General features: G+C 45.3%; 1 protein-coding gene across 1 annotated transcript; it reads right to left on the bottom strand.

Moving 5' to 3' along the window:
* Positions 1-456: 456 nt before the first annotated feature.
* Positions 457-8,011, bottom strand: LOC146375532 (uncharacterized). Its single transcript, XM_084946681.1, has 3 exons — positions 4,131-8,011; positions 2,821-4,046; positions 457-528 (listed from the first exon to the last, which is right to left on the bottom strand). Exons 2-3 carry the CDS (start codon positions 3,775-3,777, stop codon positions 457-459), a joined length of 1,029 nt encoding a protein of 342 aa, XP_084802807.1. The 5' UTR covers positions 3,778-4,046; positions 4,131-8,011.
* Between the last annotated feature and the right edge of the window lie 5,497 nt (positions 8,012-13,508).

The raw sequence follows: 13,508 nt of genomic DNA, 5'->3' as shown, positions 1-13,508 counted from the left end.
TCTCAACACCACACTGCTACCCCAGCCGTGACAGACAACACAACCAAACATGGACCCAGCGGCATTCGCACCTTCCGAGGAGCTTCAGGGGGAATTAACTGACTCTGTTTCGAGGTGGATTAGCCTGTGGCTTGGGCATGAGCAGAAGGAGTTTCGTCACGCCTTGGAGACAGGGGCTACAGAGAGTGGTTTCCGGCGTGCGCAGCTCCAGTTTGTCTCATGTGTGCCAGAGGTCTGCGTGCCTGCTGATTCTGTGACTGTTTCCACTGGGGGGTCCGAGGAACCGATCCAGCCTCCTGCTTTTGCTGGAGGGTCCGAGGGGCTGCTTCAGCCTTCCGTCTTTGCTGGAGGGTCCGAGGGGCCGCTTCAGCCTTCCATCTTCACTGGGGGTCTGAGGAGCCGCTTCAGCCTTCCATCTTCACTGGGGGTCTGAGGAGCCGCTTCAGCCTTCCATCTTCACTGGAGGCTCCGAGGAGTACAGCCATCACCGTCGCCTGCAGCTTCCACCGGAGCATTTACTCTGATGGTCTGTCACGACAGACCATCAGAGTAAATTTACAAAAGATTGATAAGTGTATTTGCTCTTATGTGAATGCATCTTTTATCTGATGAGCTCTGTAATGACAATCTACTACAGTTACATTATTACACAACTCCAATATGAAATCCAAAAAGGGCAAACACCATTGACTCAGCTGTTTACAGGGCAGCATCACAGTTCACCTTTACTTTTATGATCAATGAATACAAGTGCGTGAACAGGCAGATGAACTGAATGGGAACATGATAATGGCATTGTTAAATGTTTTTTCTTTTTTGTGAACTACTTGAAACTAATTATATAAAAACCCTGCAGTCTTCATTTAAAAGCTCTCAGGTTATAATTATCAGGGCCTGTGAGATCTTTTCAGTACTCCTATAGCCAACAACAACTCAGGGCCTGGCGGGAGAAATCATGATTGGTTGCAAAGTATTATTGTTATTATTAGTAGTAATTGTATTAGTATTATTATAACAATGATTCAGCCTTCAGCTGGAACTGAGCAGGTATACGTTGGATACTAAGATGGCTTACTGTACAATATCTCTGCTACACCATGCATGTCACTGTTTCTTCACTTTTTTATTATTTATTATTATTTTATGACTATCATTGAAATGATCACATAATGAAACCTTGCAGTGTCTTTATACTAGGCATGTTCCCAGCTGTCAACTTATGTCTTAGTTGACTAAATTGAGGGAAAAGAAATTAGATTAAGAGACTAGAGCCAAGTAAGAAACGCCCAGAAATGAGCTACATTTAAAAAAACAAACAAACAGGTTTTTTTTTATTAGTAAAAAAAAGCTGTAAAACTGGTGAAAACACAGTTAAAAGTCCAAACTTTCTGCTTGTGCATGTTTGTGGTGAGCAGCAGATCAAACATGTTAAGAATTATAAATGACTTCAAGCACATTCAGACCTGTGAGACTCATTCAGACACTGAGCCATGGCTCTGTGCTACATGCACACATTTCTGCATCTCTGTCACTCAGAGACTCTTCGGTTATACATTAGTTATCTTAAATTCAACACTGAACTGTAAGTTTAGTCTTTTTAAGGGAAGCAAATTTTTTATCCAGCGTTTTCCTAAAAGCCTTATTTTTATGCTATACTGCCAGGCAGGACACACATGAGCTTTAAGGCCTGTACAAGTTTGAAACCTTTTGTCCTCTGCAATGAAAAATGGATTAAAATAAAAATGGGTATTACTTTAGCCAGCTCCTAATCTGATAAATTCTACACTCAGTGTTGCAGTCTCCAGGATCACTGAAATGCAGCCAGATGTTGCTCATTTTATGTTTTCCTTCGTTTCTTCAGTTTTTTCCAACATACTTGCATTTAAATTTGGCTCCCTGGTCCCCGGCCTGTACCACTACACTTCGGAACATCCGCCCCCCTTCCTTCTTTCACATAATGGTATGATCCTAGTCTGTCTTTGCATGTGATTGGCCACATGATGTGCCCATCAAAGTCCCACGCCTGCCTGCATGGATTCACAGCACAGCAAAAGATTTGACTCCCACATAGCGATGGGCCATTAATGACTGACATATGAAGTTATCTCGTGGGCACGATGTAACTGTATCGCAGGCTGTAAGTCTGACACTCCTGATGTAGATTAACAGATCTGAGGCAACACTGATGGGCCATCAGTGGCAGATGGACACAATAACACAAAGGACTGGACTGGCAGGATTTTACTTGAGACACATGGAACACGTTATGGAGCCGCATATTTCGGGGCAACTTGAGACAGACAGAGACCGGGTTAACCAGAGAGTCGATTACAAATGGGCCAATGAAGGTGGGGGACAGTATGTCTGTGAAGGTTCTCAGTCATCCAGGTCATCGTAGTCAAAGGAGCTTGCAAAGAAAAGCGTCTGGACTTCTTTAAGTTTACTTGAAGACGTTTCACCTCTCATCCGAGAAGCTTCTTCAGTTCTAAGGTCAAATGGTGGAGAGTCCCAGATATAAACCTAGTGGGAGTATCCCCCCACAGAGGGACAAAAGGACCCCCTGATGATCTTCTAATCGCCTGAGCCAAGGTGTGAAACTGAAATGAACACACCCGAAACTCTGGCTGATTGGGACCCACACCCAGTTTCACACCTTGGCTCAGGCGATTAGAAGATCATCAGGGGGTCCTTTTGTCCCTCTGTGGGGGGATACTCCCACTAGGTTTATATCTGGGACTCTCCACCATTTGACCTTAGAACTGAAGAAGCTTCTCGGATGAGAGGTGAAACGTCTTCAAGTAAACTTAAAGAAGTCCAGACGCTTTTCTTTGCAAGCTCCTTTGACAAGGTGGGGGACAGTTTCTTGGATTCAGATCTGAGAGGAACGAATTTGGTAGATGGAGGGTGCAGGGGTCCGGTGACGATCCGCCAAGCGCTTGTTGTGATCCGCTGTGTGAAGAAGGGCGGCTCAGGTGGTTGTGCAGGCACGTCAACACCTCCGAAGATGCTGCTGGACAAAGGGGACAAAGTGCTCACCTTCGACGACCTGAAAGAGAGGCGGTTGGTAGCCCAGAGACGCTTCGAAGGGGGACACTCTGGTGGCTGAGGAGGTGAGACCGTTGTGGGCATACTCGATCCACGGGAGTTTCTCGCTCCAAGTTGTCTGATTGGTGGACACCAAGCACCGGAGAGCCGCCTCGAGTTCCTGGTTGGCCCGTTCTGTCCCCCCAGGGGCCGTTTTCCCTGCTTAAGATTTAGCAAATGGTGAGCAGCTGCGTTGGTGCCGGTACCTCTCTCAAACACACATTTGAATTTAGCAAGAAAATCCTGGTACGTTATTTCAGCGTCAGTTCTTAAAACAGCTTGAACCCAGTTTAAGGCTGGTCCGCGTAAAAGCTGGACAAAAAAGCCAATCTTAGCCCCATCTGTTTCATATGTCAACTGGGTCAGGAAACCCGCACATTTGTGAAACTCACCCGCGAAGGGTTCCGGTGCCTGTAAAGCTTGCTCCGGGGGCTCCGGGGGCTCCGGGGGCTCCGAGGGAGTGGGTTGAGGTGGGGCCAGAGGCCCGGGTGCTGGAGGCTCGGAAACCGGTAACTGTGAAGAGACAGAGTGAGGAGAGGCTACTGGGCTTACCAGAGGTATGGGCTTAGCGAGGGCTTGCGTTAACGCGGCCAGCTGCTGATTGATGAGCTGCAGCATTTGTTCGTGGCGTTCCAGAACTTCCTTGTCCGTAAGGACGCGCTGCTGAGCGGGGGCTGAGTCTGCTGAGTCCATAGTATGACTGGATCATTATGTTACGGTTCAACGTGGGGGTCTCAAGCGCAGGACTCCAGAATCAACTGTACACAAGAATTTATTTACAGAATCCACCAGGTGTATATACAGGAAGTGCAGGGCAGTGCTATATACAACAAAGCGAGGGACGGGGCTCCAGGGAAATCCAAAGGGGTAGTCATTCGTTCTCCAACTCCCCACACTCACGACCGCAGATCCACTCTTCACACTCGACACAAAGATTCACACAGGGAAGGTGTCCAGGAGGTCTGTAGACGAGAAAACGAGATTTAATTACAAAGTTCACAATAGACTCTTGACTTAGCTGTGCTGTAGCTTTGACTCTCACTGACTCGTGGCAGACAACGATCCAGCGAAGACCAGCAGTCTCCTCCTGGCTTAAATGCCAATCGCCTTGATGGGCATCAGGTGTGTTCCCCTTCCGTGGGCGTGGGCCGAGGGCGTGAACCCACAATGAGTTCCGCCCCGGTGACAGAGAGGAGGAGAGAGAGAGAGCGAGAGAGAGAGAAAAAGGTAGAAATGGCCGATCAGCGTCCCGCTGATTCCCCAGGCCGTGACATAATTAGATTAAACGACTACTAAGTCTGGTTCAACAACAGTGACTGTTAGTCAGCTAGTCGACCAGTTGCTCAATAACAAAGGACGATATCAAGATTTTGTGACCCTGACCCATCGAATGAAATAATTACATATGGAATGCACTGTAGATATGTTTTCAGTTCAGTTTTGTCGATATGATGTCAGATCACAAAAATAGCTGCTTTATAATGTCAAGATACAACAATAATGTATTTGTATGTGTATGTATGGTCTCATATCCAACATCCCATTAACAGCAGAGCTGCTGTCAGCTGTCATTTAAAGGTTAAAAGCTCTTTTACAAATACAAGTTTAAAAATACTACAATAGATACTCTTTAGTAGTCATATGGTCAGCAGCCGCCTGAAGGCTCTTTCTATTGTATGTTAAAGATGCCACAATAATACAGAGACAATCACACGACCACTTGGTGACAGTAGAAAGGAAAACCTCCTTTTTAAGTCCTTTACCTCACAGTATCAAGCTTCCAGGGGTGATTGTTGTGATTTGGTGCTATATAAATAAAACTGAAAAAAATAAAATAATGCTACTGTTAGTTTGTATCTTAAAGTGGGGAATGCAGCATTTTAACACTAACTAACATTAAAGAAGTGATTAATATATGGCTACAACATCATAGAACAGGAACTCAGAAACAGCGACATCTCTGAATGTTTCCCTGCCACCACCTCTGCAGACGACTATCTTATATCCCCTTTTTAATCTCGACAAAAGCCAAAAATCTGAAAAGCCATTAGGGATCAAATCTGCAGCTTTCAGAATGGCCTCTCAGCTAATGTTGATTTATGTTCTCTCTAGCCCATCTAACAACCTTACTGCCTATATTCTAGATTTTTCTTTTATTATAGCCGATGACTATTGTTATCAGAGCTACGAGAACTGAATGTGAGGCCTCATGTTTAGTCACCCTGAGAGGCAGTGACATTCTTCCATTAAATAGCATGCACTTAAACTTTGTGTAAGTCAGTCTGAACTCAGCTGGCACATTTATATGACGGCAGAGTTTGGATAATCTTTTCCGAGTGCAAACACAATAATAAAATGTTCATTATTCATTCTTCTTTAGTATAAAACAATTTAATCAAATGGTTATTGGCACTCACATTTTCATAAAGTGTATTCTAATCGATATGTTTTTGTTCTACATACAGCGATCAGACTGCAATTTTGGATAGCTAGGCGAATGTGAAGGAAGTCAATGACACTGGATGATAACACTAAATGTCAGATGTAATAAGTCTCAGTGTGACTGTGCAGTACGTGGGTTGTCTTTTTTAGACCTGTCTCTAGGCAACAGACTATTATTTCAGTCTGTAGATAGACACTTCAGTCTGATTTTGCTGCCAAATATGCCAAACAGCATACACTAACATTGTTTAAGCATGTACTGTTACTAACTTAGTTATCACGGCACATCTTGTTCCTTTTGGTGGAAACATCTCCGTTGTTCACATGCGGTGTAGACGGTTTGGTTACTTAACATAAGATGGCTGAATCCCAGGAGCATTCCCTGCACACAGTTATTCGATTTGCTCCTACAGTTGCAGCCTAAGTGCTATACAGAGGCATATGGCCAGGCTTGTGCAAGCCTAATTACAGGCATTATCTCATTGACTATTGTAAGGGACTGTTGTGCCATCTTCCATTTATTTAATTTGGCTTTTCACTTATTGGAAAGGCCCAGTTTTGGATGAAAACTCCACATATGGGTTGAGAGAATATGGCCATTGTGAGGTGTTTTAGTGTATTAAAAATATATTCCGCATTTTGTTCTGATGTGGAGCAATTTGTTTAACAATTAGCTATGCTAATTAAATTTTTGTATGGCTAATCAAACGAATATGCTAAAACATTCTTTACATTGCCAGTCTACTGTCTGGACCCATTTAACTTGATGGCTTAAAAGAGCCTCCTACTCCTGGCTTCCACTCCACTTGATCACCTAATTTGCATTTTATATTGGTAAATCAAATTAAGCACCCGTGGCTTTTAACATGATTGACTGTGGCCAGGGCTGCTCAGATGGGACTTATTCTGCACAGAAAATTAGACCAATTTAATGTGCAGAGCAGAGAGCCTGGCTCCCCTCACATTCAGCAAATCGCATTCACTCTGCTAATTAAAATGATTTTTCCCCCTTTTTGTCTGTGTTTGCCAAAGGGCTTTGATAGATTTGACCACCTGCTGTTTTACTGTACATCTCGTTTTCCTGCTTTCCCCCCATGTTGGGGCAAAAAAGCAGGTAAAACCCTGTGTGCAGGCCTTTTTAACAAAGCAATTGTACTATTCCCAGGCTACTGTGCAGGATTACTGTTGTACTGGACTGTGAGATAAAGCGATAGATAATCAATAACCCTCTGTTTTGTGTGTGTGGAGCTTGACAATGCTTTTTTATAAATCCTAATGATACAGTTGCAGTAGCAGCCTAGTATAATGACCTACAGCATTACACTGGGGGCTTCCCATGATGCACTCAGCATTTTTTCTTTTCTCGTGTGGTTATATACCACTACAGTCTTTAATCCTTATTAAACTGACTCTTACTGTATAGTTTTTTTTTTTTCTGAAGACCAACAAGGATACCCGATGGATTTACTTTGCCAAATGGATCATCATGGCATTGCCGTATTGGTCCATTTGATCGACCTTTGTTGTTATTATTTATTTTATTTTATTTTCAGTTGTTACAGACGGGACAGACATGACTGAGGGATAGGAAAGGGAGAAAGAAAGATGAAGGAAAAGAAAAACAGAGGGGAAGAGGGACAGTGAGAGAGGGCACTTAAAAAGAGAAAGAAAAAAGATCTCCTGGATCACCTGTTGAGAGAAAAAGAAGAGAAAACAAGCAAAAAATAAACAACCCAAAACCAAAGAAACATATTAAAAACAACACCATCGCATTAATCTAGCTAAGTGTAAACAGCAGTAAATACTAAATATTGAATGTTGTTGTGCAGCAAGCAGGACCGACAGCGCACAATGTGCTTTGAAGTAGCAGCCAAGAAAGGTGTAGTTTATGTCTACGAACAGTGAACACCCGTGTGCACACCTGTGTGGATCAGCGCGTTTGTTTTCAAAAAGTTTCCCCATGTAACGGTCTGCTAGAGAGTGTAGAGGGCCATAGCCCGTCCTCCAGGGCATGAAGCAGGCATGGAGGAGATCCAGGCTCCAGACATCCAGAGGCCCCAGAGTGCGAGAGCCCAAGGAGGACCACCGGAGGGGCATCCGTGCCACCCTCCTGCGAAGAGCTGAGGAGAGCCCCAGACAAGGGTCACCCAGTAGCCATAGAGCAGAAGCCAGAGGAGGCTGCACTGGCGTGCCCGCCGGCTCTGCCGGCAGCCAGTTGTGCCAGAGTGAACCGAGCCGCAGGCCCAGAGGCCCAGCCCTGGACACCAAGAACCACCAACGCACCGACCCCTGTGGGCATCAGCCACCGGCTGGGAGTGTGGTGAGGGGAGATAGGCCTCCACACTTTGGAGGGCCTGGGAGTTCCCAGAGAGGTGGAGTCTAAGACCCGACCTGACATATAGACACAGACAAACAGGCACACACAGACACAAACATGCATTCCCACCCTCATGCACACATATACAAATACTCAGCACTCACCCAACGTAAAGATTGACATAAATGGACATGTACACACAATCACACTCCCCAAACATACTCTATACCCCGGGTCCAGGTACCCTCGCCCCCAGAGGGGGAAACGGCACCTAGACCCAGGAGATGTTACCCTTTCCCCCGGGGTGGAGGCAAGCAGACCGCCCCAGGCTCCGCAGCAGCAGGGAGGCCCCGCATCCCAGATCCCAATCGGACGGCCAACACCTCCTCCCAGCCCCCCAGCCCCGATGGCCAGCAGAGAACGGGGGTGTGTGAAGACCCCAAACCTCCCTCCTCCCGCTCATGTGCAGTGTTGCTGCGTGTTGTTCTAAAGTGCATTTAAAACACGGGAGGGCATGGTGCTTACTTTATAGTTTGCCTTTTGTCCTGTGTTGCTCACTGCTCTCTTCTCTTTCCCCTCCAGTGGTTGTGGTGGACAGCTGCCACCACACGGCTCCAAGTCAAAGCATAGTGCATTTATTTACAGTGAATATTAACAGTTTCAAAATGATCAGAACAATTGTGGTGGCCCCAGACTCCACTATGGCTCTCCATATTTTCCAGACTCTCGCTCAAATCCACACTGTTCACAGGGGATCCTCCAGGGAAACCTTGGAACAGGGAAAAGAAAGGTAAGAGGAACCATTAACTCAAGGAATTAATGCAAGGCAAAGATATAGAAACTACTGAAGCATTGTGTGGAGGCACACACACACGCACACAGACACACACACACACGCACACACACACACGCACAGACACACACACACAGACACACACACACACGCACACACACACACGCACAGACACACACACACAGACACACACACACAGACACACACACACACACGCACACACACACACACACACACAGACACACACACACACGCACACACACACACACGCACAGACACACACACACAGACACACACACACACGCACACACACACAGACACACACACGCACACACACACGCACACAGACACACACACACACGCACACACACACACGCACAGACACACACACACAGACACACACACACACGCACACACACACACACGCACAGACACACACACACAGACACACACACACACGCACACACACACACGCACAGACACACACACACAGACACACACACACAGACACACACACACACACACACACACACACGCACACACACACACGCACAGACACACACACACAGACACACACACACAGACACACACACACACGCACACACACACACGCACAGACACACACACACAGACACACACACACAGACACACACACACACGCACACACACACACACACAGACACACACACACACGCACACACACACACACACACACACACACAGACACACACACACACACACACACACACACACACATACGGAGGAGAGAGAGCAACAAGAGGACAGAAAGACTGAAAACAGCAAGTCGACCAGCGAGGACAGAGGAACAGTGATATTACCCTCCCCTTAACAATAGCCTCCTGACAACCAACCGACCCGATCAGGGTGTGTGAGGTGAAAGACAAGACCATTCCTCCCACATAACCAAATATTGGAAGCCCTCCCACACTGTCTGGAGTTCATAAACCATGTGCTCAAGAACGCCATTTGCTGTCAATGGCCCGGGTGGGAAGGTGCCTTGGAAGGAGGGCACATAGAGCCAGACTGGGCTGGCTTTATCTGGGAGACACATTGTGTACCTTCATGTTGTGTGATAGTTTTAAATGGGCAGTGACAGGGTTAACGATGGTCCCAATTTTAAATGGTCTTGTGTAAATGGGTGCAAATTTCCCAGACTCTGTGTGAAGCAGGATATTTTTTGCAGCCAACCAATCCTTCCGACCTGATTGGTAGGATGGGCTCTGGTGTCGATCATCCAGGCATTTTTTTGTATCTTTGAGGACTTACCAGATGGACCTCCACAAACAGTGACAGAGGCGAAGGTTGGGTCATACTAGCTGTGAGCTCCATGTAGATTAGTTGGATGAGGTCACGCAGCGAGGAGCTGATTGGCATGCTCGGTCTGACCATTTGTCTGTGAATGGAAGTCAGACGATAGATTAACCTGTGCTGAACATTCTTTCCAGATGCATGAAGTGAACATTGGAGACAATGTCAAAAGGGATGTCATGTATTCTGAATACATCCTTGGTGAGTAACTGGGCGAGAGGCGAGGTACACCCTGGACAGTCTATCACAGGGCTAACACGTAGAGACACACCCATTAGACACACCTATGGGCAATATATACTCACCAATTAACCTATCCACTAACTGCATGTCTTTGGACTGTGGGAGGAAGACAGAGTACCCTAACCCATGCAAACACAGAAAGAACATGCCAGCTCCACACAGTAAGGCCCAGCCAGGTGGTGGAGTCAAACTCGGCAGCACTATACTTTGACTTGGAGCCCTTGTTGCTGTGAGGTGACGGTAATAACACCATGTTACTATAACTTTGACCCTACAAGAATACAACAGAGAAAACCCAACAATCATATGACCCCCTATGAGCAAGCATTTTGGCGACAGTGGGAAGAAAAAACTCCCTTTTAACAGGAAGAAACCTCCAGCAGAACCAGGCTCAGGGAGGGGCGGGGCCATCTGCTGTGATTGGTTGGGGTGAGAGAAGGAAGACAGGATAAAGACATGCTGTGGAAGAGAGACAGAGGTTAATAACAGATATGATTCAATGCAGAGAGGTCTATTAATACATAGTGAGTGAGAAAGGTGACTGGAAAGGAAAAACTCAATGCATCATGGGAATCCCCGGCAGCCTACGTCTATTGCAGCATAACTAAGGGAGGATTCAGGGTCACCTGGTCCAGCCCTAACTATATGCTTTAGCAAAAAGGAAAGTTTGAAGCCTAATCTTGAAAGTAGAGATAGTTTCTGTCTCCTGAATCCAAACTGGAAGCTGGTTCCACAGAAGAGGAGCCTGAAAACTGAAGGCTCTGCCTCCCATTCTACTTTTAAATACTCTAGGAACAACAAGTAGGCCTGCAGAGCGAGAGCGAAGTGCTCTAATAGGGTGATATGGTACTACAAGGTCATTAAGATAAGATGGGGCCTGATTATTTAAGACCTTGTATGTGAGGAGCAGGATTTTAAATTCTGGATTTAACATGTGCATTAATATGTGCATTGAAGGACATGTCCTGGTCAGAAATGACTCCAAGGTTCCTCACAGTGTTACTGGAGGCCAAGGTAATGCCATCCAGAGTAAGAATCTGCTTAGATACCATATTTCTAAGATTTTCAGGGCCGAGTACAATAACCTCAGTTTTATCTGAATTAAGAAGCAGAAAGTTAGCGGCCATCCAGGTCTTTGTGTCTTTAAGACATTCCTGCAGTTTAACTCACTGGTGTGTGTTATCTGGCTTCATGGACAGATAGAGCTGGGTGTCATCTGCATAGCAGTGTAAATGTATGCTATGTCTTCTAATGATGCTGCCTAAGGGAAGCATGTATAATGTAAACAGAATTGGTCCTAGCACTGAACCCTGTGGAACTCCATAATTAACCTCAGTGTGTGAAGAGGACTCTCCATTTACATGCACAAATTGGAGTCTATTAGATAGATATGATACAAACCTACGGTGGCCCCTAGAGACAAAGCACGTACAAACCCCAAAACACATGCAAATTCCAAAACACAACGGAAGTGCTCCAGGACGCTAGGGGCAGTGTTGAGCTTTTGTTACCTAGTAACTACACAAGCCAGGAAGTACCAATGACCGGATTTGGGCTGTATCCCAATTCAGGGTCTGCAGCCTTAAAGGCCGCATTTTAAGGCCGATTACGTCACAGCGACACGACGAAGGCTGTCCCAATTCAAAGGCTGCTCAAAATGCGGCCCTCAAATGCGGCCTTAATTTCCCTGAATTTTAAGGATGGATCGGTGTAGCCTTCATGGCCCGACATATCCCAGATTTCATAGCGCGGCGGTGGTGTGGATAATTTTGCCGAAAAAAACGGCGGAAGCGGAGCCGCCAAAGAGTGAACTTTCAGAAGTAAGTACTGAATATTATGTCACTTATTTATGTGCGAATGTTTAATAATGAAGAACATTAAAACATTACTGTTGGCCACATGTCGGGAAAGTTATGTGACATTAGCGATGTTTGTACTAACTTGGTTTTAAAGCCTTTACTTTTAAATATACGCCGTTCAATAGTTGACTTTAATCTTACAGAGAATGTGATGATTTTATGGATAATTAAAGTCAGTCATATATCCACAAACACAACAAGCTGAGAGTCAGTGATGCTGCTCGGTTTGCAGTCCTGAATATCACGGCACAAGCAGGATTCACTGCACTGTTAATGTTAGCTGTGTTATATTGCTGCCTCTGTTCGGTGGTGTCGAGCCAAACGGACTTTAACGTGTGTTTGAACGAGCTGACGGTTCACTCGTTAAGCTGAAAGAAAGATGCTTTAACCACAGCAGTCACACATGTGTCCACTGGACCATCTGGGAACTCTTCTTGTTTAGCACTCGTAATAACACAAACACTAAATCCTCCTTCTCTGTGCTGTTGTGTAGCAGTGTGTACACCTGAGACTGTCACCTGTCTGTCTGTCCTGCACTCTCTCTCTGTTTCTTTCTCTCTGATTGTGGAATAAAAGTATGAACATGTGTTTATAAGTTACACTTGTGTTTGAATCCTGCAGCTTCTCACACATTTGATTTCCATGTGTGACGACTGCAAGTGTCCAGAGTGAGGACAGACTGAGGGACCCACTGCTGCACATCATCTGTGAGGCTTTGCACCCCTGATGATCCACCAGGACAAACTCAGCAGTGTGTGAGGAAGAGGAGGAGGAAGAGCCAGCAGCAGCTGACAGATGGAGAGAATAGACAGACTGTTCCCTGTTTGTGAAGGACTGCTAGGAAAGTTTAACATAACTGTCTGTCCTGAATCAGTCTTATTAGGTAATGTTCAAATAATGTGATCATCCAGTGTTTTCAGTGTGGGAGAAAGTACTCAGGGCCTTCAAGTTACACACTATGAAAGGCAGCAACAAGTTTAATGTTCAGAAACCTAAAGTATGTATCAGCAGCAGAATGGAGCTAAAAATAAATGTTGGTTTCAGTTCTATGAAGCTTTGAGTATTTTGGATCAGTAGCTGCTGTGTTTGTTGCATCATATTGCTGTAATTGTTTATATGCTTTATATATTCTGAGGTAAGTTGATCTATAGTGTTACATCATATTCTATAAGGATGTTATGTGTTTGTAGACTTTCTGCCCAGTTTGACCCATTTAGCAGAAGTCAGCCTGTTTAAGGCTCTGATATCTATTCTGTATGACTTAAAGCAGTTATGACATGGTCTGATTTTCTCCCCCAATAAAGGAATATTTACTATATCAGTCTACTCTTCATTCTATCAGACACAGTTATCACAGCTCGTACATTTGCTTTTTATAAATATATGTAAGCAGTGAGCCAAATTTAGTAATGCCAACATACTGAAGGAACAACATTTGTCT

Source organism: Perissodus microlepis, chromosome 12 (assembly GCF_051167445.1).
Source record: "Perissodus microlepis isolate ML-2025 ecotype Zambia chromosome 12, ASM5116744v1, whole genome shotgun sequence".
NCBI classification, from domain to species: Eukaryota; Metazoa; Chordata; class Actinopteri; order Cichliformes; family Cichlidae; genus Perissodus; species Perissodus microlepis.
Note: the sequence above shows the minus strand (reverse complement) of the source record. Positions and strands in the feature narration are given on the sequence as shown.